The 26,895-nt window shown below is 40.8% G+C and overlaps 1 protein-coding gene across 3 annotated transcripts in view; it reads left to right on the top strand.

Annotated features, from left to right (window-relative positions):
• LOC126412418 (zinc finger protein 836-like) overlaps positions 1-26,895 on the top strand; it is a 167,449-nt gene that overhangs the window by 79,606 nt on the left and 60,948 nt on the right. The window contains exons 5-6 of one of the 3 annotated variants that reach the window (XM_050082007.1): positions 2,580-2,783; positions 10,670-10,899. In XM_050082007.1, coding sequence (XP_049937964.1) covers positions 2,580-2,783; positions 10,670-10,899 — 434 coding nt within the window. Of the gene's footprint in view, positions 1-2,573; positions 2,784-10,669; positions 10,900-26,895 lie in introns of all 3 variants that reach the window. The other 2 variants (XM_050082006.1, XM_050082008.1) reach the window with 2 other exon arrangements.

The raw sequence follows: 26,895 nt of genomic DNA, 5'->3' as shown, positions 1-26,895 counted from the left end.
AGAACCCTTCAGATGATAACGAGATAATTTGTAGTGTATTTGTCCATGCTACATCACTTTATAAACTATATTTTCACTTCACATTGAATTCTATGTATGTATTTAATGTGCACAAGTAGGGTAACTTTGAACCACTGTACCTCAGAAATGGATCTAGATATGAAGAAAATTTTCAAAGTTGTTCGAGAGTGGGTTCTTAGGAATAAATCATAAAAATTTCAGCCATTTTCTATGCATAGCTGTGTTGGAATCTGTGACTCAGTTTTGGTATGAAAAAATGTTAAAAAAACCATGTGTAAACTTATAATGCTTTATTTGAAGTATTAGATAGTAACAGCAGTTGGGTACTGTAGGAGGAAGAGCAGTGGATTTTTTTGAAGTAGGAGTTTTTCTTCTAACACACATATATAAAGTTATTTAAAAGTAATTACCGTACATAAACAATTTGAGTAGACTAGCAATAGTCATAATTTGTTGTTAATACAAGGTGTCTCAGAAGGAATTGCCAGTATTCAGGGATATGACAGAAATGATCATTTAAAGTAGAAAAATCTATTAAACAGGGGCTCTAAATTGGTCATCTCTCTTAAGGTATGCACTTTAGAGCCTAGGTTTACTGGAATTTTTTAGTTTTTTTGTTTTGGTCCATTCCACCGCGTCTCAAAATATGGAAAGCAAAGAGCTTGGAGTAAAAACAAAAAATTGTTTCACTCTATCAAATATGGAAAAGTGCAGGTATGCATTTTAGAGCACATGTTTACTAGATTTTTTAGCTTCAAATGATCGAATGATCATTCCTCTCTTGTTCCTGAATATTGTCTTGTTCCTGAATATTGACCATTCACCTCTGGGACATTGTATATACTCTGCAGAAGTAACCAGCAGTGGTTACTTCTGCCTGTTAATGTGTAACTTGACTCATTTCACATCCCTGAAGGCTCTACTTCATGATGGAATTGACAGGAAACTGTGTGGATAAATGAGAAAAACTGAGTGTAGGTAGGCATAAATAAGTGTACATAAAAGAAAAGTAGCTTAAGGCAGTCCTGTAAATGGTTAGCATATTGCTGTATATTTTGCTGAGAAAGTATAATGTTATTATAAAACTGCTTTGTCCCACATCATGGAAAATGCCAATAACTAGCTGTCATAAGTATGTTGCATATTGACCAAGCCTTAAATGTTTATGTTGAGAACTTCATAAGAGAAAAGTTATACAGGGTTTCCCATGTAAAACTGGTATGCCTGGCACCTGATATTCAAGGAACAATGAACTAACTAAAAAAGAATAGATAATAGTAACATTTAAAAAAAAAAACATGTAGTTACTGTTTATAAGAAATGCTGGAAGTGGTGGCCATGGGCATCCAGGCATCGCTGACGTGGTGTGATGACGTTACCAACAGCATACTGTAATTTTGCAGGCATGATGCCATTAATTTCTCCTTTAATATTCTGTTTAAGATTGTTTATTATGCAAGGATTGTCAGCATACTCATTGCTTTTTTGTCTGCCCCATAAATAAAAACCACACAATAATAAGTCTGGGGACCTTGGGGGGCAGAGGCCTCTGTTGACAAGTCTCTCTTCAGGGAACGAGTTGGTGATGTAGAGTGTGTCTTGGTTGGATGTGTGAGTGATTGCTCCATCTAGTTGGAATACTGCATACAGCTTTTCTGTATCTGTTAGTTGTGCATAGAAAGAGTCAAAGATCTCTAGATATCTGCTGCCTCTCTTTGAGGTAGAATTGAAGAATATGGGCTCAATAATGCACATGCTGGACGATGCACCCATCTTGTCTGAGTGGAGAAATTCTTCATGCAGGATATGAGGGTTGTCCTGCGCCCAGTACCTGCAATTCTGGGAGTTTACATAATCTGACAAATGAAACCTGGCCACATACGACATGAATTAAAGCAAGCGATCCAAATAACTGTTAGTGATTGATGTTAACAACCAGTTAGTATAATGAACGCTCTTTTTTCTGATCCTAACTTTTAACTCTCGCACTACACATGATAGGCTGTTAATTTCATGTATTTTAGTACATGATGACACATTGTATGAGGTACACCTACCTGCTGCGAATAATTTTACTGATTTGTGGGGACTTCTTGTATTGTGCATGCAAATTCTGTCCGTAGTTTCAGAGGTCCTCACTGTTGGTCACCTATTCCTCTGCTCAGTTTTGATGGATCCTGCAGCCATCCATTTCTTGCACAGATCTTGAATAGTGCTGGTCATGTGGAGTTTCCTACCAAGACACTTTGCTTGAAACATTGTTTACATTCCTATCTTTATGTAACATTCCAAGATATCAGTTTGCTGTACTAATGCAAACTGCACCATTTCTGTAAAACTCAATGATACGAGCTTCTCACAATAACTGATACACGACTCGCAGCTGCACTCTGCTTTCCAATAAAATGCAGTGTAGCTAATTTTTGAGACAGTGTTGCCACTCCACAAGCAATTCGATTAGAGATGATTAACTAATACATGAGATGTACCAGTTGTATGTGGGACACCCTAGACAATGTGTTTCACAAGCAAATCAGTTGTAATGGTTGCAGTTTTAGTTACAGTGTGCAGCCGAGGTGATGGGAAAGATAATGAGGCAGAAAATGTGGTGATAAAAGGAGCTACTGTCCAGTGTTCTATTTGTTATAAAGAGTGTAATGACAGAATCGATTTGAGAAATCATTTGAAAGAGGAGCATATATCTCATGGAATGTACATATGCAAGCAGTGTGGACATTTTTTTCCAAAGGCCCAGACATTGAGTAAGTAATGTAGATAAACATAACTTTATTTTTAGATTTTCTTATTATCTGATACAATTCCCATTTGGCAACACTGTTTTTTTTTAAGACTGCTAGAAAAGTAATTGGAGCAAGATTGATGTACACAACTTTTAAACTTTTCTTAACTATTAGGCTTTCAAAACAGTTCCTTCACTAGGAGAATTGGGAACTTAAGAAAATAGACTAACTTTCAAATTCTAAAGGTGACGGGTAAAATATAGGGAGCGAGAGGCTATACAATTTGTACAGAAACCAGATGGCAGTTATAAGAGTCGAGGGGCATGAAAGGGAAGCAGTGGTTGGGAAGGGAGTGAGACAGGGTTGTAGCCTCTCCCAGATGTTATTAAATCTGTATATTGAGCAAGCAGTAAAGGAAACAAAAGAAAAATTCGGAGTAGGTATTAAAATCCATGGAGAAGAAATAAAAACTTTGAGGTTTGCCGATGACATTGTAATTCTGTCAGAGACAGCAAAGGACTTGAAAGAGCAGTTGAACGGAATGGACAGTGTCTTGAAAGGAGGATATAAGATGAACATCAACAAAAGCAAAACGAGGATAATGAAATGTAGTTGAATTAAGTTGGGTGATGCTAAGGCAATTAGATTAGGAAATGAGACACTTAAAGTAGTAAAGGAGTTTAGCTATTTGGGGAGCAAAATAACTGATGAGGGTCGAAGTAGAGAGGATACAAAATGCAGACTGGCAATGGCAAGGAAAGTGTTTCTGAAGAAGAGAAATTTGTTAACATCGAGTATAGATTTGTGTGTCAGGAAGTCGTTTCTGAAAGTATTTGTATGGAGTGTAGCCATGTATGGAAGTGGAACATGGACAATAAATAGTTTGGACAAGAAGAGAATAGAAGCTTTCGAAATGTGGTGCTACAGAAGAATGCTGAAGATAAGATGCGTAGACCACATTACTAATGAGGAGGTATTGAATAGAATTGGGGAGAACAGGAGTTTGTTTCACAACTTGACAAGAAGAAGGGACCGGTTGGTAGGACATGTTCTGAGGCATCAAAGGATCACAAATTTAGCATTGGAGGGCAGTGTGGATGGTAAAAATCATAGAGGGAGACCAAGAGATGAATACACTAAACAGATTCAGAAGGATGTAGGTTGCAGTAAGTACTGGGAGATGAAGAAGCTTGCACAACATAGGGTAGCATGGAGAGCTGCATCAAACCAGTCTCAGGACTGAAGACCACAACAACAACAACAACAACAGTTATATGACTTACAATTGACATACAAACCCAAGGGTAGTAACAGTGCACTACTAGTAATTCAAACATGGAACATGACATATAAAATTGCTTCAAAAGTACAGGTTTTAATTGTAACAGAAATACATAGAAAGACAAAAGCAAGAGGGGAAAAATGGGGGGGAAAAAAGAATAATAACACAAAACTGTTTCCTTTTGTATTGTTCCTATTTCCTTTTTTTCTTTTTCTCAGTTTCTATCTATAAGTCTTTTTATCCATTTCTGATCTCTGATCAGAAGCGAAGTGGTTATGATGATAGACGACAAATCCAATGATTTGAGACTCAATTCCCAGTTGGTTCTAGGATTTTTTTCTGTTACTTTACACTTTTTTCACCTTTGGAGACAATTTGTAAACATGAGAAAAGCCTAGATGTGCTACCATTCAGAGTCAACATTAAAACCTGGGCTCCTTATAACAGACTGGTTAAGTCATGTCAGTGGTTGGAGGAAGGCAACGGCTTATCACCTCCAATGGGGCCACTCTTAGTAAAGTGTTGTAATGTTCAAACAAAACTTTGGATTGATGTCAACCTTATTTTACTTCCTTATATATCCATTTATCCTTACTTTACTTTTTACATTTTTATGTCTTGGTGAGTTTGCAGTCATAGTCTCTAATCTTTGTCGTCTCTTGCAAAAGTTTCAGCTCAGTATTGGGTGATGTGAATTGCTGGATTGTTACTCAGCTATAGATATTATGGGGTGCACTTACAAGAACTGTTAGGACAATCTTATGTGTGTGCCATATCCTGCACCTCAACAAATTTGCAGAAAATGTCTGTATCATCTTGTAGACCCCGTATTGATAAGTTTGCCTTTACTGGTGCAACACCTGTTTGTTGTCTGCTGTGTGTCTTCCAAGTTTGCTAGTCCGTTTGGGAACCTGTTGATTCATGCAAACACAACACACACACACACACACACACACACACACACACACACACATGACCATGGCTTCTGGCAGTTGCAGCCAGACTATGAGCAACAGCTGCAGTGCATGATGGCAGAGGTAACTGGATGGGGTTCAGGAGGAGGCTGGGGCAGGGAGAGAGAGGGATAGCAGGGTAAAGGTGGGTGATGGTGAAGTGCTGCTGGGAGCATGCAGGGACGAGGTGGAGAGAGGTTAGGTTAGACAAAGGGTGGGGCAGTTGGGGATGGGGGTTGTGGAAAAGGAGAGATTGAATGCATGGTGGAAAAGAGAGCTGTGTAGTGCTGGAATGGGAACAGGGTAGTGGAATGGAGACAGGGGAGGGGCTAGATGTGTGAGCACAATGACTAGGAAGGTTACGAGAATGTAGGATATATTGCAGGGAGAGTTCCCACCTGCGCAGTTCAGAAAACTGGCGTTGGTGGGAAGGATCTGTAAGGCACAGGCTGTGAAGCAGTCATTGAAATGAAGGATGTCATGTTGGGCAGAATGCTCAGCAATAGGTTGGTCCACTTGTTTCCTGGCCACAGTTTGTTGGTGGCCGTTCATACAGACAGACAGCTTGTTGGTTGTCATGCCTACATAGAATGCAGCACAGTGGTTGCAGCTTAGTTTGTAGATCACATGACTGATTTTGTAGATAGCCCTGCCTTTGATGGGATAGGTGATGTTTGTGACCAGACTGTAGTAGGTTGTGATGGGAGGATGTATGGGATAGGTCTTGGATCTAGGTCTATTTCAGGGACATGAGCCATGAGGTAAGGGATTGGGAGCAGGGGTTGTGAAGGGATGGAAGAGTGTATTGTTAGGTTTGGTGGACAGCGGAATACCACTATGGGAGGGGTGGAAAGAACAGTGGGTGGGACATTTCTCATTTCAGTGCACAATGAGAGGTAGTTGAAATCCTAGTGGAATGTAATTCAGTTGCTCCAGTTTGTAATACATTGACATGGTAGACAGGACCTGTATTGATTGCCCTTTGACAGGTTCATAATTTTTGCCCTGTGGAACAAGAACAAAATAATCTGTGTAAAGGAAATACTTCATATTTCTGAGTTTTGTTTGCAAATATGTGTAAAAATTAAATAAAGTTGGTCCCAGTACTCTTGCCTGAGGCCGACTATTAAACTGACTTCTCCATCCACTTTTTTCTTTATCAAAATGTACATAAAATTTTTTGTTCTCAAGAACTGACTGGATGCCTTGAGCCAAATGATAGTCTATGAAACTATTGTACACCTTGTCCAGTAAGGAGCCACCGCAAATATTGCTTTTGGAATCGGATATACCCCGGTCACTGCTGACTTTTGCCAGTGGCAGATCTTTCCACCTCTGGGTGAAAATAAGAACAGCATGAACGTCCCAAAATACAAGAAATGGTCCTTCCCAGAACTAACACTTGAGTATTCCATTGCTCCTAATTTAGGAACATTAGAAATGTTCTGTACCCAGTTGTTCCTATTTTTCACATTTGGTAATTAGGCTCTCTTTTTCTATCTCAGATATTGATATTATTCTTTTTTCAACATAATTTTGGTCTTCAGTTCCTTCAGCCCCTGAAAATGAAAATCCACAGTTGTATTTTTGCATAAAATGGTTTGAGGAAGTTCTGGATTCAGCAGCATTAAAGATCATTATAATTTGGAGGTTTCGTGATGATATGTTTGTATGAGGGTAATCCCAAAAGTAAGGTCCCCTATTTTTTTATAAGTACATAGACCTGTATATTTCTACAATGGTTTACACCAGTTTACAGCTTGAACATTAACTATTTTTTGATGTAATCACCATTTCTGTCAATGCATTTTTGTAGACGCTGTGGCAGTGTTTGTATGCTCATGTCATACCAGCTCGCCGCCATGCTGTTCAGAAAGTTATGAACCTCTTCTTTCACCTTGTCTTTGGAGCTGAATCGCTGGTACCACAATTAATGCTGACAGTTACTGTGAGACTCTGAAAAAACTCAAATGGGCAATTCAGAACCGGAGAAGAGGAATGTTGAGCAAGGTCATACACATTCTCCATGACAACGCTCGCCCACACATCGCTCGGCAAACTGTTGCTCTCCTGCAACAGTTTCAGTGGAACATAATCATCCACCCACCCTATAGTCCTGACTTGGCACCCAGTGACTATCACCTGTTCCCTAAGTTAAAACAATATTTGGACAGAAAGTGATTCAACTCCACCGACGAGGTGAAAGAAGAGGTTCATAACCTTCTGAACAGCATGGCAGCGAGCTGGTATGACATGGGCATACAGAAACTGCTACAGCGTCTACAAAAATGCAACGACAGAAATGGTGATTATGTTGAAAAATAGCTAAATGTTCAAGCTGTAAACTGGTGTAAACCATTGTAGAAATAAACAGGTCTATGTACTTATAAAAAAAATAGGAGACCTTACTTTTGGGATTACCCTCGTAATATGATCAGATGTCATGACATTATTCGCATTTTGTATACTCCTATACTCTATCTTTTCGAATGTTTTAACATGATTAGAAGATGTGACCATAGGACATTATGTCTTTTGTATAACCACATAATAGAGCTGGAGTTACACGAGCTCAGTTCATACCTTTTTTTTTCCACACACAAGGTGACCTCAGAGTGCTAGAGCATTGAACATATAGCACTGAAGTCATTTATTCCCAATAATGGTACCTCTACAAGCCTTTCTTGCTTTCTTTACGATAAATGTTTAAGAATAATTTGATTTGATCTTATGAGTAACTGTTGAATCAAGAACAGGAGAGTACTTAACTGTACAACTTGTGTTATATACGTTGCCTATATTTCTTTAAAATTAACTCAGACAAAAACAAAATGTCTGTTGTCCACTGGTTAAAACAGCTGCTTTTCTTGTCCATAGATAACCTGCTCTTGCAGAACGCACATCACATGTTGGTGGAATACTGTGCTACTCTACTGAGGCCTGGGAAAAACTTGAAACATGACTCCGGAGTCATTCACAAATCTGCCATGTCTTAACATTGTATTTCTTTGATAACATAAAAATAGTGGCCTCTATTACTTAATATTTTTGGAATTTTGTGGTGAGGGTAGCTGTGAAAATGTTCGATAATCTAATGATGGTGATTGTTTTCATCTGGATAAAGCTTTAATTTAACTGCTCTCTAGTTTCAAGTAAAAGAAAATATTTTTTGAATAAAACAGGGTAAAAATTAACAGGTTTTTTCACTATTAATTTGGGTTATGGTATGGCATGTGAACAGCAAACCAGGTGCAGGTACTTTTACAGAGGACAGTATTGAAATGCTAGTGGTTGCATCTTCTCTGAAGTGCAGTAGAGAATGCTAGCAGCAAAATTGAAGCCATGTCTCCCATAACTGAGGCTGTCATCAGAGACCAAAGTTCTTGTAAGTGGCTATTTGCAGCTCCTCCCCTTCCTTGTGTGTTTTTTGGCAATGAGTATGTTGCACTGTTTTCTTTGCTGCACAGCAAGCAGCAGTGTAGGACAATATGTGAAGCTGGCCACCGTTTATTCTATGCAGTCTGACTGATTCTGTTATGGCAATGAACATCCAGGTCCATTTTTGTTCATATGCTCAACAACAGCAGTTCTTGTGTTTACTATCTCCAGATAGCAACCGAGTGAGGTACTGAGTGAGGTGATGCAGTGGTTAGCACACTGGACTCGTACTTGAGAGGTTGACTATTCAAACCCACATCTGCCCATCTTGATTTTAGGTTTTCTGTGATTCCCCTAAATCACTTCAGGCAAATGCTGGGATGGTTTCTTTGAAAGGGCATGGTTGATTTCCTAATCTGCTGGGACCAATGACCTAGCTCTTTGGTTCCCTCCTCCAAATCAGCCAACAAATCAACCAACCAAGCAACATGGTGCAGTGGTTAGCATTCTGGACCTGCATGTGGAAGGATGATGGTTCAAACCCATGTCCAGCCTTCCACATTTAGTTTTTCTGTGATTTCCCTAAATTGCTCCAGGCAAATGCTGAGGTGGTTTGTTTCAAAAGGCATGGCCAATTTCCTTCCCTATCTTTGACACAATCGGAGCTTGTGCTCCATCTCTAATGACCTTGATGTTGACGCGACATTAAACCAAACCTTCCTTTATTCCAGACAGCAAACTACTGTCTCAACTTATGAGTTATAATTACTTGCTGTATCTACCTTACCACTATGCACCATTCAGCATCACCTTATGCTACAGGAGACATTCACCTGTGCTTGCATGGCACTGTGGTGATAATCGAAGGCATTATGACAGCTGTGAACTATGTGAAAATTATTATGAACTACAGGTGTGCCTTTTATGAACTACAGGCGTTCCTTCATTTGTGATGGCTTCTCTGATTGTGATGATGTCTTCCAGCAGGATAACTATCCATGTCACAAGGCCAGAATCATACTACAGTGGTTTAGGAACTTGAGAGTGAACTCGTGTTGATATCCTGGCCAACAAATTCACCTTATATGAACCCAATGAAACACACACCAGCTTGTAATTTACAGGAATTGCTTGACCTTTGCGTAAACATCTGATGCCACATACTTCTAGAAACCCACCTGGGATTTATTGAATCAAAGCTGTGCTGAATGCGTTCCAAACATGAACCAACATGTTATTAAGCACATGGTCATAATGTATTGGCTCATCAATGTATATCTGTTGTTGGTTCAGTTGCTGTGCTTTCACATTTTTTGATGTGCTTGTGCTCACATTAGGATTTGCTTTGATAAGTATTCTGCTAGCAAGATACTGCTTAAATTTCAGTTGTGGGTTTTACTGTAAAAGTTATGTTCGTGCACCCAAATTATTGCAGAATGATTTTATCCAGAAGAGACATTGCATAATGTTTTGAACCAGTAGGAGGCATAAAAAGAGACAACATTATTAAACAATTCTGAATACACCATGAAAAGTTGGGAGAGATTATAAGGGTTTCTGTCTGTTCCATCAACTGTCAGCAGACCCAGTGCAGTGTGTCAAGTTGGACTGCATGTATAGGAACTGCCTGCTAACTTATGATATATACTCTATAGTTTCTTAAAAAGCTACCCAAGTTCGTAACCTCATTGAGACTCTCTCCTGGTCTAAAATTCTACTATCTATCCACTGTTTGATTTGGCACCATATTATTCATTAGCATATATTTTATTTATTTGTTCTGCATAATCACCATGTATTTCTCTCTTTAGAATACCCAACAATATCGAGAACTGTGTGAAACTGATGGTAGAAGTATGTATCAAGGTTCTTCAGTCCTGGATAGCTACATGGAAAGGGAATAGTATCATCCTTTATCAAGCCCTTACTGATTTCAAACCATAACTGACCATTACTCATCATATCATAGAATCTCACAAAACTTATCCCTTCTGTTTAGTCTTAAAAATACATAAGCTTTGACAGGTTCATTGAGACTTTCAATATTAACAGTTTGTATGGAAACAAATGGGACAATAGGATCAAATACTGTTTAGCAATAAATTCAAGTTCCAGAAGAGGTGCTGCATGCTAATATGTATGTATGTCTAATTCATTTACTTGTGAGTATACATATATGGCCTAAATTCTGTTCAGCATGCCATATTCACTATTCCAAACAGCTTGTGTAAAGTATCATAGTTATTAAAGAGGATACAGTGGTATTCCAATGAATATATGATATTTTGTTTCAGAGATCCACATGAAAAGGCATCGTGGTGAACGTGATTTTTCATGTGCTAACTGTGATTATCGTACATATACTAAAGCTGAACTGGAAAGACATAGCACTGTGCACACTGATCATACTGATGATCGTACCTTTGTCTGTCATCATTGTGGAAAGTTGTATGCAGTTTACAAGTCACTGCAGGAGCATATTCGTTCTGTGCATGAGCAGTCTAACATGCATGTCTGTGAGGAGGTTAGTCACACTTGTATTGTCAACCACACGGCTGGCAATTAATTAAAACTGCAACACTTTGAAGGCAGCCTGCAACAAACACCAAATATGTGTGAAATGTACTACATCCTTGGATATACAAATGATTAATATTTCTGAGCATTCTCATGAAGCAGGCAAAAGTAGCACTATCTGCATTTTGTATATAATGAAAGATTACACAGCAGGTTTCATATCCAGAATTGAATTTTGGTTGTCTGTGAGAAATTCGCATTATGCCTCTTGTAAGGAGGAGAGACATCTACCTGTACTGTCTGGAACTTGGTAGCAGCAGGATCATGGCCTATTACCATTCTGTGGTATTGCTACTGCTTTTGATAACCATCCCTCAACTGTCATTTCAATATGGAACTGATAGTTTTGGGAGAATCATACAGATTGCAATGCAGAACCTCAGATGTTCCATGTGACAAGCAACTGAGAGGACAGACATATCCACTTGGCCATGCAAAATCAAACAGTCTTGGTGTGTACCTTGAATCAGGAAAATGACTTTTTTTGCAGCAAGACAAGTATCCACACGGACAGTTTGAGGATATCTGAGACACTGCAGACTGTCACCATGGTGACCATTGTTGCAGCTGCCCTTGATGTGGCAGCAGGGAGAGAGGCATTCTGACAGTGGTGTGCTCAGTGACAACACTGAATGCAGGAGTGGCACCACATTGTCTTTCCAGATGATGCCTGGTTCTGCATACAGCATTGTGATGGACATACCAGCTCTGAAATCTCCGAGGAAAATCAGTATTGCCAGATTTTATTTGTCGTAGTGATATGGGCCCAGCAGTTGACATTATGAAATGGATACCATTGGCTACATAACACAGTCACTTCTGGTTTATGCTGTATTGACGGTGTTTATGTCGACTGTGCACAATGCGTCATTTACCACCCACATCTCCGCTGAGGGTGCATCATTTAGAAATGCCACTAGCAGGTGTCACCGTGAACTGTATTGTCATCTTGTTACTGCCATGTTTGTTATCTTCCTGTGGGTCACGCTATGGACTCCATTGGAGGATGCTGTCTCTGCTTCCACTCACAGCAAGCAATTGTATCCATCTGTGCATTTTTTTATGATGTCACTCACCAAGTTCTGCCCCCAGATCTTGGAAGACTCACAGTGACACTACTATAGACATTGTATGGTATTATTAATTTTTCCAAGTCTGTATAGTGATAAATAAATCGGGGACATGCTGGAACAGAGAATCACAGTCACCTAAAGACTATATTTACATGAAACACATCTTCAGAAAGGTGAAACCAAATTTTGGAAACTGTCTTTCGCTGTTGTGTTTACATGGTGAGGTCTGAAGTGGAATTTGTTAGCCCAGTTAAATATGGTATTTGGCTGTTCCGGTTCCTGATTTAGTAAGCACAGTCACTATTTCTCTTCACTCATATATTAAAGGTAGACAGTTTCATGCTTAGTCTAATGTAACTGCTTCTCCTTCACTGCACAATAAGTCAGCCCATCCATTTCAAAATTTGTTGTGCTTGTACATGTGAGCAAAAATCGATTGTGGAAGTCTAAAACTGCCAGCTAGAAATTTATTTCCAGAATTGATTTTGGTATGTTTACATGACCAACCAAAAGCGGTATTGTGAAATTGGTTTACAAAATCTGGTTTTGGGAGCCTCCTGCAAACATTTATTAAATATTTGAAGTATTTATGCCAGTGGCTGTACCCTGTCTTTGATGTCTCCATGATGTTACCTTTCAACAAGATAATCCAAGACTTCATGTTTCCCATGCTGCCTGGACCTACTTAGATACTGAGATGGGTCAACTATTACCATGGCATAAAATTCACTAGACCCCCCCCCCCCCCCCCCCAATTGGAAACATCGTGAGATGCCACAAGAGTGGCACACTACCAGTCTTCAGCCACTGTGATTACTGAAATCTGGTGTAAGTAGAACTAGCAGGCAGTGGCATGTCAGTGTCTGTCATCCAAACTCAGACTCGATTCCCAGCTGAGTAAAATGTGTTGCTGCTATCAGAGGTGAAACCTTTATGTACGAAATTTTGTTCCCTGTACATGCCCAAATTCCCTACAAAATTAACTGTGTATTCTTCCTATAATACTTTACATGCACAATAAGCAAAATTTTGTTAATTATTATCCTTCATGGTGTTGCAATTTTAATGGCTGTCGTTATATTATTTCTTGGTTCCTACTTGCAAAATGGTTATGATCTGTTACCAGTGCAACATTTTAGTGAAATTAATTGAGATGAGAATATTTGTGATGACTATTGATTTCAATTTAAGCCCTAAGAATATACAGAAAAATATTTTCCTCTTAGGTGTGAAAACTGATATTTGATAGTTATCAGGGCAGAGAAAGACACTTTATTTTTGTTTTTAATAAACTTCAAAAAGACAACATTAAGGCAACTTTAAATACAGAGGAACAAATGGTTGTTTTAACCAAGGAGGCACTCAATAATTTTTAGGTATTGGACTACGACTGTGGTTGCCCGGGATACTGCCCGCATTGAGGCTGATCCCTCACCTGTGGTAGAGTGGGAGGTCGTCTCAAGGTGTGGCAGGGGGCGGAAGACATTCCGGAGGGCTGAACGGAAGGCCTCTCCAGTTTGTCTGACGAACCGGTTTCAGGCTCTGTCTCAGGCTGATACTGATCTTCGGCCTGGCAGCAAGAGAGGGGAAGAAAACCAATGTGCACTCCGTGTGCATACCGGGGGAGTCATTCCAGATGTGGAAAGGGTCCTTCCGGATGCCATGAAGGGTACAGGGTGCACCCATCTGCAGGTGGTCGCTCATGTCGGCACCAGTGATGTGTGTCGCTATGGATCCGAGGAAATCCTCTCTGGCTTCCGGCGGCTACCTGATTTGGTGAAGACTGCCAGTCTCGCTAGCGGGATGAAAGCAGAGCTCACCATCTGCAGCATCGTCGACAGGACTGACTGCGGACCTTTGGTACAGAGCTGAGTGGAGGGTCTGAATCAGAGGCTGAGACGGTTCTGCGACCGTGTGGGCTGTAGATTCCTCGACTTGCGCCATAGGGTGGTGGGGTTTCGGGTTCCGCTGGATAGGTCAGGAGTCCACTACACGCAACAAGCGGCTACACGGGTAGCAGGGGTTGTGTGGCATGGGCTGGGCGGTTTTTTTAGGTTAGATGGCCTTGAGTAAGTACAGAAAGGGCAACAGCCTCAACGGGTGTGGGGCAAAGTCAGGACATGCGGGGACCAAGCAGCAATCGGTATTGTAATTGTCAACTGTCGAAGCTGCGTTGGTAAAGTACCAGAACTTCAAGCGCTGATAGAAAGCACCGAAGCTGAAATCGTTATAGGTACAGATATCTGGCTTAAGCCAGAGATAAATTCTGCCGAAATTTTTACAAAGATGCAGACGGTGTTTAGAAAGGATAGATTGCATGCAACTGGTGGTGGAGTGTTCGTCGCTGTTAGTAGTAGTTCATCCTGTAGTGAAGTAGAAGTGGATAGTTCCTGTGAATTATTATGGGTGGAGGTTACACTCAACAACCGAGCTAGGTTAATAATTGGCTCCTTTTACCGACCTCCCGACTCAGCAGCATTAGTGGCAGAACAACTGAGAGAAAATTTGGAATACATTTCACATAAATTTTCTCAGCATGTTATAGTCTTAGGTGGAGATTTCAATTTACCAGATATAGACTGGGACACTCAGATGTTTAGGACGGGTGGTAGGGACAGAGCATCGAGTGACATTATACTGAGTGCACTATCCGAAAATTACCTCGAGCAATTAAACAGAGAACCGACTCGTGGAGATAACATCTTGGACCTACTGATAACAAACAGACCCGAACTTTTCGACTCTTTAAGTGCAGAACAGGGAATCAGTGATCATAAGGCCGTTGCAGCATACCTGAATATGGAAGTTAATAGGAATATAAAAAAAGGGAGGAAGGTTTATCTGTTTAGCAAGAGTAATAGAAGGCAGATTTCAGACTACCTAACAGATCAAAACGAAAATTTCTGTTCCGACACTGACAATGTTGAGTGTTTATGGAAAAAGTTCAAGGCAATCGTAAAATGCGTTTTGGACAGGTACGTGCCGAGTAAAACTGTGAGGGACGGGAAAAACCCACCGTGGTACAACAACAAAGTTAGGAAACTACTGCGAAAGCAAAGAGAGCTTCACTCCAAGTTTAAACGCAGCCAAAACCTCTCAGACAAACAGAAGCTAAACGATGTCAAAGTTAACGTAAGGAGGGCTATGCGTGAAGCGTTCAGTGAATTCGAAAGTAAAATTCTATGTACCGACTTGACAGAAAATCCTAGGAAGTTCTGATCTTACGTTAAATTAGTAAGTGGCTCGAAACAGCATATCCAGACACTCCGGGATGATGATGGCATTGAAACAGAGGATGACACGCGTAAAGCTGAAATACTAAACACCTTTTTGCAAAGCTGTTTCACAGAGGAAGACCGCACTGCAGTTCCTTCTCTAAATCCTCGCACAAACGAATAAATGGCTGACATCGAAATACGTGTCCAAGGAATAAAAAAGCAACTGGAATCACTCAATAGAGGAAAGTCCACTGGACCTGACGGGATACCAATTCGATTCTACACAGAGTACGCGAAAGAACTTGCCCCCCTTCTAACAGCCGTGTACCGCAAGTCTCTAGAGGAACGGAGGGTTCCAAATGATTGGAAAAGAGCGCAGGTAGTCCCAGTCTTCAAGAAGGGTCGTCGAGCAGATGCGCAAAACTATAGACCTATATCTCTGACGTCGATCTGTTGTAGAATTTTAGAACATGTTTTTTGCTCGAGTATCATGTCGTTTTTGGAAATCCAGAATCTACTATGTAGGAATCAACATGGATTCCGGAAACAGCGATCGTGTGAGACCCAACTCGCTTTATTTGTTCATGAGACCCAGAAAATATTAGATACAGGCTCCCAGGTAGATGCTATTTTTCTTGACTTCCGGAATGCGTTTGATACAGTTCCGCACTGTCGCCTGATAAACAAAGTAAGAGCCTACGGAATATCAGACCAGCTGTGTGGCTGGATTGAAGAGTTTTTAGCAAACAGAACACAGCATGTTGTTATCAATGGAGAGACGTCTACAGACATTAAAGTAACCTCTGGCGTGCCACAGGGGAGTGTTATGGGACCATTGCTTTTCACAATATATATAAATGACCTAGTAGATAGTGTCGGAAGTTCCATGCGGCTTTTCGCGGATGATGCTGTAATATACAGAGAAGTTGCAGCATTAGAAAATTGTAGCGAAATGCAGGAAGATCTGCAGCGGATAGGCACTTGGTGCAGGGAGTGGCCACTGTCCCTTAACATAGACAAATGTAACGTATTGCGAATACATAGAAAGAAGGATCCTTTATTGTATGATTATATGATAGTGGAACAAACACTGGTAGCAGTTACTTCTGTAAAATATCTGGGAGTATGCGTGCGGAACAATTTGAAGTGGAATGATACCAGGTTGAGATACATTGGGAGAGTGCTTAGAAAATGTAGTCCATCAACAAAGGAGGTGGCTTACAAAACACTCGTTCAACCTATACTTGAGTATTGCTCATCGGTGTGGGATCCGTACCAGATCGGTTTGACGGAGGAGATAGAGAAGATCCAAAGAAGAGCGGCGCATTTCATCACAGGGTTATTTGGTAACCGTGATAGCGTTACGGAGATGTTTAATAAACTCAAGTGGCAGACTCTGCAAGAGAGGCGCTCTGCATCGCGGTGTAGATTGCTCGCCAGGTTTCGAGAGGGTGCGTTTCTGGATGAGGTATCGAATATATTGCTTCCCCCTACTTATACCTCCCGAGGAGATCACGAATGTAAAATTAGAGAGATTAGAGCGCGCATGGAGGCTTTCAGACAGTCGTTCTTCCCGCAAACCATACGCGACTGGAACAGGAAAGGGAGGTAATGACAGTGGCACGTAAAGTGCCCTCTGCCACACACCGTTGGGTGGCTTGTGGAGTATAAATGTAGATATAGATGTAGATGTTTAGTGCTGTTGTTGGCCTAACCGGTTTTCACTATTGATATATGGTTTATTATTATTATGTCTGTGCACTGTTGCATGGACCTAATAATAATAATAATAAAATCAGTATGTTCCAGAAAGCCATGCATGTTATTGCAATCTTTCAGGGGGGTTGTATTTCGGGTCCTATTGATCACAGGGATAAGGGATCAAGTGTTTCAGATAACCCTCAGCCAAGCAACTATCTGTATATTCATCAAAAGAATGGGCATGCTGTATCTATCTTACAGTATAGAGTCAAAATTTAAACACTGTACACATCCTTCAGCCCATGAAAATTGAGCAAATTGGTTGACACTGTTGCATTAGCTGTAGTCTAGGGAGGTCTTAGATGGCTTATGAAAGCACCATTTGTTCATGGATGGTTCCTGGGAAAAATCCTGAAAAACCATGATTTTTAGGTACAAAAAGTACCAACTGTGGGGATGGCCACTTCTGTAATTTCTGTTCATGGTAGATCATCAAAATTTTTACCACACATTCTTAAGGTGATATTCTTGGGGAACTTTGAAACTTTTGAGGCACAAATGTGGATTTAACTGCTGTCATGAACACATGGCTAGGTTTCTAGAGTCATTGCAAGGCTTCCGAGGTTATTAAAGTACGTTCTTCGTCAACATTTCTTTGCCTGTTATGATGTGATGTCTCGTTATAACTAGCGCTTCAAGCCCAAAGTGGTGCTGTAGTGACTAAAAATAGGCTAAAATGGGTCCTGACATGCCTGAAAAAACTTAACATTACTGCCAAAAATTATGTAAAACTTGCAAAATGCAAATACAGTAAAATATTTCTAATAAAATTTTACTCATTTAAGGTACAAATTGCAAGGAGGACATTTTTGATGAATTGCAGTTGATAATCATAGTTTCCAGAAAAAATGTAAAGCCAATGATTTTGTGTTAACCTTGTATTATGCATACATATTTGTTGTTTATACGTGTCAAAGTATGTAAATGTGTCGAAGTATATAAATGAACCATTAAAACGTGACTGGACTAAGGAATTTTTTTACATATGCAACAGAGAAAAGAAGAGAACCAGTGGAAAAATGTCCCAGTTGGAGCATAAAAGGGTAACATGCTCTTCTTCAAGAGACTTTGACAGAAAATTGAGGAAACAACAGTTTCAATGTTCATGATGCCTTCCTCACCAAACATTTTGGCACACACTTTTTTGTGTGGAAGGAGAGTAGCAAAGAGACAGCGACGATGAAAGAGATAGGAGACAATGCCAGTGGGAGAGAAAGAAAGAGGAGAAATTGATTGTGGGAGAGAAAATGTGGCAGTGAAAGAGAGATGGATGAAGGCAATAGTGAGACAAAGAGAGAGGAGATATTGGTTGTCAGTGAGATATAGTGGCAATAAAAGGGAAAGAGAGGTGGATGGAGATAGAAGCAGTGGGAGTATAACAGAGCAAAGTGGATCCCCCAGAATTTTTGAGCTGCTGAGGTATGGAGAAAGTGTCAGTGGAAAAGAAAGACAAAAGGATACAGTGTAAGTGAGCGAGAAAACCATGACAGTGATATGTACTGTAAATGTAAAGATGATGGTGGGAGAGAGATGTATATAGATAGTAGAACTGAGTGGGATTTGGTGAGTATGAAGGCTTAACTACGAAGATAGACTGGGTAAAAGGCCTTAGAATGTTCTGTGTTAAAAGAGGCAAATAACTTTGCATGCCAAGATTTTTGGTGAGGATTGAGGCAGCTGTTTCCCCACTTTTTTGTCACAGTCGTTTAAAGATGAACATATTCCCCTTTTTTGTGCTCAACCTGGAGCATTTTTCTGCTGGTTTATTATTATTGCTTCTGTTGTGTGTTGATTTCAATATTTTCTTTAAACATTTTGTTGGGCGAAAGCCAATTGATTTTAGTGGTGTTATATCTTCAGTTTCTAGTTACAAACAACTTTTATAATGGAACTGAATCTGCCCATTCAACAGAGTCCTCCAAAATTAGTTTATGTTATAGCAGACAGATAATACTGCGTGGGATGCAAGTGAGTATGTTGGACGAAGAATATTGGCAAACAAATATTTACAGGTGCGACAAATGCTAGAGGATATACCATTCAACTAAGTATTACACTGGACTAATTTTGGACCACTGTTTTGACTGGACACATTAGATTTCCCTTTGGAAAGTATCTTACTTGTAAAAAGAAATAAATGGACTTTTCCTGCCAGCATTGGATGTCATGTGAAGCACACAATGTGCTGTATTTGTTTTGGATGCCTCCTAAACATCATAAAAATAAAGTTGCAAATACACTATGTGATAAAATGTATCCAGACACCCCCAAAACCATAAGTTTTTCATATTATGTGTATTGTGCTGCCACCTACTGCCAGGTACTTCATATCAGCAACCTCATTACTCATTAGACATCGTGAGAGAGCAGAATGGGGCACTCCTTAGATCTCACGGACTTTGAACGTGGTCAGGTGATTGGGTGTCACTTGTTTCACATATCTGTACATTCGTAAACATCCCTAGGTCCACTGTTTCCAATGTGATAGTGCAGTGGAAACGTGAAGGGACATGTACAGCACAAAAGCATACAGGTTGACCTCGTCTGTTGACAGGTAGAGACCGCCGACAGTTGAAGAGGGTCGTAATGTGTAATAGGCAGATATCTATCCAGATCATCACACAGGAATTCCAAACTGCATCAGGATCCACTGCAAGTACTGTGACAGTTTGACAGGAGGCAAAAAAACTTGGATTTCATGTGCGAGCGGCTGTTCATAAGCCACACATCACGCCGGTAAATGCCAAACGACACCTAGCTTGGTGTAAGGAGTGTAAACATTGGACGATTGAACAGTGGAAAAATGTTGCGTGGAATGACAAATCATGGTACACAATGTGACGATCTGATGGCAGGGTGTGGGTATGGTTTTTCATGGAAGGGGCTTGCACCCCTAGTTGTTGTGTGTGGCACTATCACAGCACAGGCTTACATTGATGTTTTGAGGACCTTCTTGTTTCCCACTGTTGAAGAGCAATTCTGGGATGGCAACTACATCTTTCAATGCGATTGAGCACCTGTTCATAATGCACGGCCTGTGGTGGAATGGTTACACAATAACATCCCTGTAATGGACTAACCTGTACAGAGTGCTGACCTGAATCCTATAGAACACCTTTGGGATGTTTTGGAATGGCGATGTCATTCCAGGCCTCACCAACCAACATCGATGCCTCTTCTCAATGCAACACTCCATGAAGAATGGGCTGCCATTTCCCATGAAACATTCCAGCACCTGATTGAACGTATGCCTGCCAGAGTGGAAGCTGTCATCAAGGCTAAGGGTAGGGCAACACCATATTGAATTACAACATTACTGATGGAGGGCACCTCGAACTTGTAAGTCATTTTCAGCCAGGTGACTGTATACTTTTGATCACATAGTGTATCTGCTGAAACGCCAGGAAAAATATAGCTGATGACTCTCGGAGACACCCACTGTTTATATTATTCACTCCAAAACTGTTAAGGAGAAATGCAGAGTAACGTTTCTATTAAATGTGATCAGTGCTTTTTCCGCTGAAAATATGTAATAGGAAAATTCTGTCTCAAAAGAATTTTTCCTTTTAGGTGAAATATCTTTCTGTGCATGGGCAGAAGTACCTTTCCAGCTCATGTTATCAAAGTATGAGTGAAACAAAAAGTTTATTGAGGAACGAAAAAGACCTGCTGCCAGTTAGCTGGATGATGTACAGTCATGTTTCACTGCCAGTTTGCGTCTTCATTTCCTTTTTTCTTGTAATTTAACATCTTTTTTTTTATTAATATTCAAAATGCAAAGCACATATGTTCCATGGATCTTGTGATTTACCTTTTTTCTGGCAAGTGACTAATGCTATGTGTTTGCTCCAATTCACAAGTAATTGCCATTACTCTATGGACTAGGCAGCCCTATTAAACCCATTCACATTTTGTTCTATGTGTGCACCAGGAATTTTGCCTCTTCCGTCCACAGGTGCTTGGCAGGGCAGAGAACAGCCTGCCGTTGAGAATATATTTTTCTCTATCTGCACTCTGCACATTAGTGTGCTTGATGTTAATGATCACCCCACACCTCTCCCTCTGAAGCAAGTAGACTGAATGTGTATGCCATAAGACTCCTGCTTTCAAGGGAAATGCTGTTACCATGTGGACATCCAAGTACCTTATGATTCGACTCAAAGCTTCACCCTGAAACTAGCTTTTGTGAGATTGTTGGCATCTATCTCCAAGTGGCTGTCAGTACAGGCCTCTCAGTATTTCCGTGATGCATTCACATGATTCAAACAAAAGTGAACTAGTCACACTGCCCTTCTTTATCTATGTTAAATATCCTAGGCAAGTCCTATTTGATGTCAGTCCCACACTTTCTAGGATGGATCCCATGGGTGTTTTGTGAGCTATCTCCTCTGTAAAGTGATTACATTTTCCCAGTATGCTACTAATGAATTGATGTGTCAACTTCCTTTATCTGCTATTGAGGTTATGTAATGATCTGTCTTGGTGAAATTTGTTGTGTACATAGTGACACCATTTCAAAAAGATTTTGAGAGGTGGTACCTCAGACTTATAGAAATATGTCATAAATGGAACACAGTGTCAAAAGCAGTGTGGTACAAAATCATTTGAATGCTTCAACAAGAGTTGTTCCACGATTAAGAAATTTTTGTTGTCAGCCTGTCCAGTTGACCAGGAGTGAGTACTCCACAACAGGATTAGTATTCGCCCATAACTACAAAAAACTACAAAAAATCTAATAATATTAGCAAAACAGTAGTCTGCAGAGCTTACAGCTGAATCATGAGTTCTTTAAATTTATTTGTATACTCTGCAACCATCCACACAGTATGTCATGAGGAGTACTATTATCATCTATTACATTCCTTATTGACTTTGTATTTGAACAAGGGGGAAGAGTAGGGGATGCACACCTATATGACACTATATGTAAAAGTCTCTTAACTAAACCTGATTTTTGGGTAGAGCCATATGATCAGCTTCTCAGAGAACTTCCTCAGACTTGGCAAACCCAGGGTGCCAGAAGCAAGAGCTTGTCAGCTCTGTCAGTCTCCTTTTACTGTAAACTTTCGACATGATTAAACAACCTTTTTTTAAAATGACAGTGAAATGTTCCATCACAGGAAAGGGGATCTTGGCTTAACCAGAGTACAAGTATTCTATAAATTTGTTATAATCCTGTCTTTAGGACAACAACATTTATTGAACACAAACTTCTATAACAACAGGTTAAAAGTTGCCTGTTAGTCCACAGAACCAAAGAACAGCTATTGATAGTAATCAGTAATAGCCACAATTCCATATAGAAAATAATATGCAATAGTTCATGACTGGAATAGATATAAGTCCAAACACTACTAATTCACTAGACAGGCATATTGTATGTATGCTACTAAGCAAAGTTCTATTGAGGCTGACAGTGGTGAGAACCCCACATTGAGAAGCCAGGGCACTATGCAGCACTAGTCGAAATCAGTTCAGGTAAGCAACAGCACTAGTGGAGACAAAATCACATAATAGCATCTGAGTGTTAGTCCACAGCTGGTAACCCTTACATTTGCCCACTACAGAAGCTCACGTACCAGCCTGCGTTATCAGCAGTGTTCTCGCCACAGATGCTCTCACCTAATGTAGGCAGTGTTACATGCATTGATCTGTGTGTATCATCGATTTGTACACCTGGCAAGGCTACTAAAAAAATATTTCTTCCAAAACTTCAAGTTGTCTTGTATGACAGCAAAGATGATGACTGTTGATGTGAAACAACAGTTAGACAGCAACTTCAGTTGTATTAAATTTGCTTAGTTATAATGGGCTCTACTGAAGGTGACCAATAGTCTCATAGGATCTCCTGTGATGAAGATATATCACTGAATGTAAATGGAGCACACAAATTCAAATAAAAACATTCAGAACAATTGGTCTTCAGCACCAACGCCCATAATATCAGAGTGTCAAGGTAGAGAGTGATCTTGTTGGAAAGTCGTCAGAAATATTCGGTGTTAGTGGAAACTGTGGTGTCACCGCCAGACACCACACTTGCTAGATGGTAGCCTTTAAATCGGCTGCGGTCCATTAGTATACGTCGGACCCATGTGTCGCCACTGTCAGTGATTGCAGACCGAGCGCCGCCACACGGCAGGTCTAGAGAGACTTCCTAGTACTCGCCCCAGTTGTACAGCAGACTTCGCTAGCGATGCTATACTGACAAAATATGCTCTCATTTGCCGAGACGATAGTTAGCATAGCCTTCAGCTACGTCATTTGCTATGCCTAGCAAGGCGCCATTACCAGTTTATATTGAGATTATAATTCATGTATCAACAAGAGCGATGTTCTCCACTTATGGATTAAAGTTAAGTATTCAAGCAACTCTGTACTTTATTTAGTAGACTCAACTCCTTTAATTGTTCCAGACCTCACGCCAGTCTGCGTGAGCTTAAACGCGTGCATTTCGGCCTCCTCTAGCAACACGGTGTTGGCTCTTCTGCCAACACATCAGAAACAGAATGTGTTTTCCAAAAAATGTTCATTATGAATAGCACCTAAGCCATCTTTTCAAACTCTTTTTCATTTTACATTTCATTTGAGCTGAACATAGAAGTAGGGGAGGGTGTAGGGTTGCCTTACATTGCACAAAGACAATCTACAGTTCTCAAACTCAACTTCGCCACATAACTTTGTGTAGAAATATCATTTGAAGTATCAACAATAAAGCTATCTGTAATTAAAGTGCCCTTGATTGTAATAAATCTGTACAGATCCTCCAGTAGTAAAGTTCTTAATTTTTTTCAAAACATTGAAAAATAATTGATTGTTGTGTAGGCAGTAAAAGAATTATTTTAGCTGGTGTTTTAAATAGAGACCCTTAAAGAGTTCCAAAGTTTTGAAACACTAAATTGCATTTTTACAGTAACAGTGTTACGAAAAGAACAGTTGTTACTCATCATACAGCGGAGGTGCTGGGTTGCAGATAGGTACAATGAAAAGACTGTCAGAAAGTGAGTGTTTGGCCAAAAAGGTCTTTGTTGAAAACAGACAACACACACACTCATGCAAACACAACTCTCACACACATGACCTCAATCTCCAGCTATTTAAGGCAGACTGCAGACACCAGAGAAGCAACCGGGTGGTGGCGGTAAGGAGGAGCTTGAGTCAGGGAGGGGGGGGGGGGGGGGGGATAGCAGGGTAGGGATGGGGGACAGTAAAGTGCTGCTTGTGGAAATGTACAGGGACGAAGTGAGTGGAGAGAGGATAGAACAGCTAGGTGTGTCCAGAAGTTAGATGGAGAGTGAGGAGGGGGGGGGGGGGGTAGCAGAAAAGGAGAGAAGTAAGAAGACTGTGGGTGCACTGGTGGGATAGAGGGCTGTGTAACACTGGACTGGGAATGGAGAAGGGTAAGAACAATGATGAACGAAGGTTGAGGCCAGGGGGGTAATGGGAACGTAGGATGTATTGCAGAGAGAGTTCCCACCTGTGTTGTTCAGAGAAGCTGGTGTTGGGAAGGAACCAGATGGCACAGGCTATGAAGCAGTCATTGAAATGACGAATGTTGTTTTGGGCTGTGTACTCAGAAGTGAGATAGTCCAGCTGTTTCTTGTTTCTCAGTGGGGATTCACACCAACAGACAGCTTGTTGTTAGTCATGCTCACATAGAATGCAGCACAGTGGGTGCAGATTAGCTTGTAGATTGTATGACTGGTTTCACAGATAGCCCTTCCTTTGAGGGATAGGTGATGCTTATGACTGGACTGGAGTAGGTGGCTGTGGGAGGATGTATGGGACAGGTCTTTCATTTAGGTCTATTACAGGGATATGAGCAGTGAGGCAAGGGGTTGGGAGCAGTGGTTCAGTAGGTACGGATGAGGATATTATGTAGGTTCAGTGGATGATGGAATACAACAGTGAGGGGGGACAGTGAGTAGGATATTCCTTATTTAAGGGCATGACGAGAAATAGTTGTGACACTGATGGAGAATGTGATTCAGTTGCTCCAGTCCTGGGTGGTACTGAGTCATGAGGGGAATACTTCTCTTTGGCTGGGTGGTGGGACTTGGAGAGATGGTGGGTGACTGGAGAAATAGGGCAGAGAAGATCTCTTTTTGTACGAGGTTGGGAGGATAATTACAGTCTTTGAAGACCTCAGTGAGATCCTCATATTTCAAGAAAGACTACTCGTCATGAGAGATGTGACAGCCACGTGTGACTAGACTGTATGGAAGGGACTTCTTGGTATGGAGTGGGTGGCAGCTGTCAAAATCATGGTATTGCTGATGGCTGATACTTTGCGAAATGGATGGAGGTACTGATGTACCTATCTTTGAGGTGGAGGTCAACATCAAGGAAGGTGGCTTGTTGGATTGAACAGGACTAGATAAAGTGAATGGGGGAGAAAGTGTTGAGGTTCTTTAGGAATGTGGATAGTGTGCCCTCATCCTTGATCCAAATCAGAAAGATGTCATCAGTAAATCTGAACTAGGTGAGGGGTTTGGGATTCTGCTTGTTTAGGAAGGATTCCTCTTGGTGGCCCATGAATAGGTTAGCTTAGGATGGTGCCATGCAGGTGCCTATAGCTGTACCCACAATTTGTGTCTAGGTAGTGCCTTCAAAGGAGAAGTAATTGTGGGTAAGGGTGTAGTTGGTCTTGTTGATTAGGAAGGCATTGTAGTTTTGGTATCTATCAGGCACTGGGAAAAGTAGTGTTCTATAGTGGTAAGGCCAAGGGCATTGGAGATGTTAGTGTAAAGGGAGGTGGCATCAATAGTAATGAGCAGGGTACCGTGTGGTGTAAGAACAGGAACAGTGGAGAGTCAGTGGAGGTAATGGTTGGTATTTTTTATATAGGAGGGTAGGTTGTGGGTAATAGGCTGAAGGTGTTGGCCTACAAGAACAGAAATTCTCTCAGTGGGGATACAGAAATTGGCCACAGTGGGATGTCCTGGATGGTTGTTTTTATGGACTTTAGAAAGGATGTATAAGGTAGGAGTGCGGGGACTGGAGGGGTGAGGAGAGAGATGGACTCTGGGAAGAGGTTGTGGTATTGGCGCAAGAATTTGGAGAGACACAGGAGATCCTGATGGATTTCTCAAATGTGGTCACTGTGGCAAGGTTTGTAGATTGATGGATCTGACAGCTGGTGGAATACTTCTGCCAGGTAATTCTTGTGGTTCAAAACAACAGTGGTGAGCCTTTGTCAGCAGGTAGGATTATAAGGTTGGGATCAGTTTTTAGATGGTGGTTTGCAGTTCTTTCTGCAGATGTAAGGTTAGTTCACATGTTGAGGTATTTGGGGAATGATGGTGATGCAAGGTTCGATGTCAAGAAATTCTCGAAAATTAACAGGGGTGATTCTGAGGCAGTGAGGGTGGATTACGATTTGATGCAGGAGTGAATTGAGTTAGCATTGGTCTTTGATTGAGTCAGATTGGTAGGGTTGGTGGTAAAAAGTGTTTCCACTGTAGGAACCAGCAGAAGGAGAGGAGGTCATTAACAAGTCCTGAATGATTGAATTTGGGACAGTGCAAAAGGTGTGTCCTTTGGAAAGGACTAATACTTCTGCGGCACTAAGGCTTTTGGAGGAAAGGTTCTGGATTCTGTATGGTAGTGTGAGGGAGTTTCTGGGGTTTTCTGGGGGTTGGGTAAATGTATTAGGTCTGCAAGACAGGGTTTGTCAGCTATAAGAGGATATGGGGGAAATTTGGAGGTTGTTATAGAGGTGGGGGCTAGTGGTAATCCAAGGCAGGAATAGGAAGTGGACAGGGTGGAGAGTTTTTTGAGGTGTTGTTGTGCATGTTGCTCTAGTTCTTGGAGAGCAGGAGTTTCAGTGTATGATATAAGATCCAGGAATTTGAGATTGCATAGATGGAGAATTTTGCAGATGGAGAGGAGGTA

The sequence above is a fragment of the Schistocerca serialis genome, chromosome 7, assembly GCF_023864345.2.
Source record: "Schistocerca serialis cubense isolate TAMUIC-IGC-003099 chromosome 7, iqSchSeri2.2, whole genome shotgun sequence".
Taxonomy (NCBI): Eukaryota; Metazoa; Arthropoda; class Insecta; order Orthoptera; family Acrididae; genus Schistocerca; species Schistocerca serialis.
This window is presented reverse-complemented; position numbering and strand designations above follow the sequence as displayed.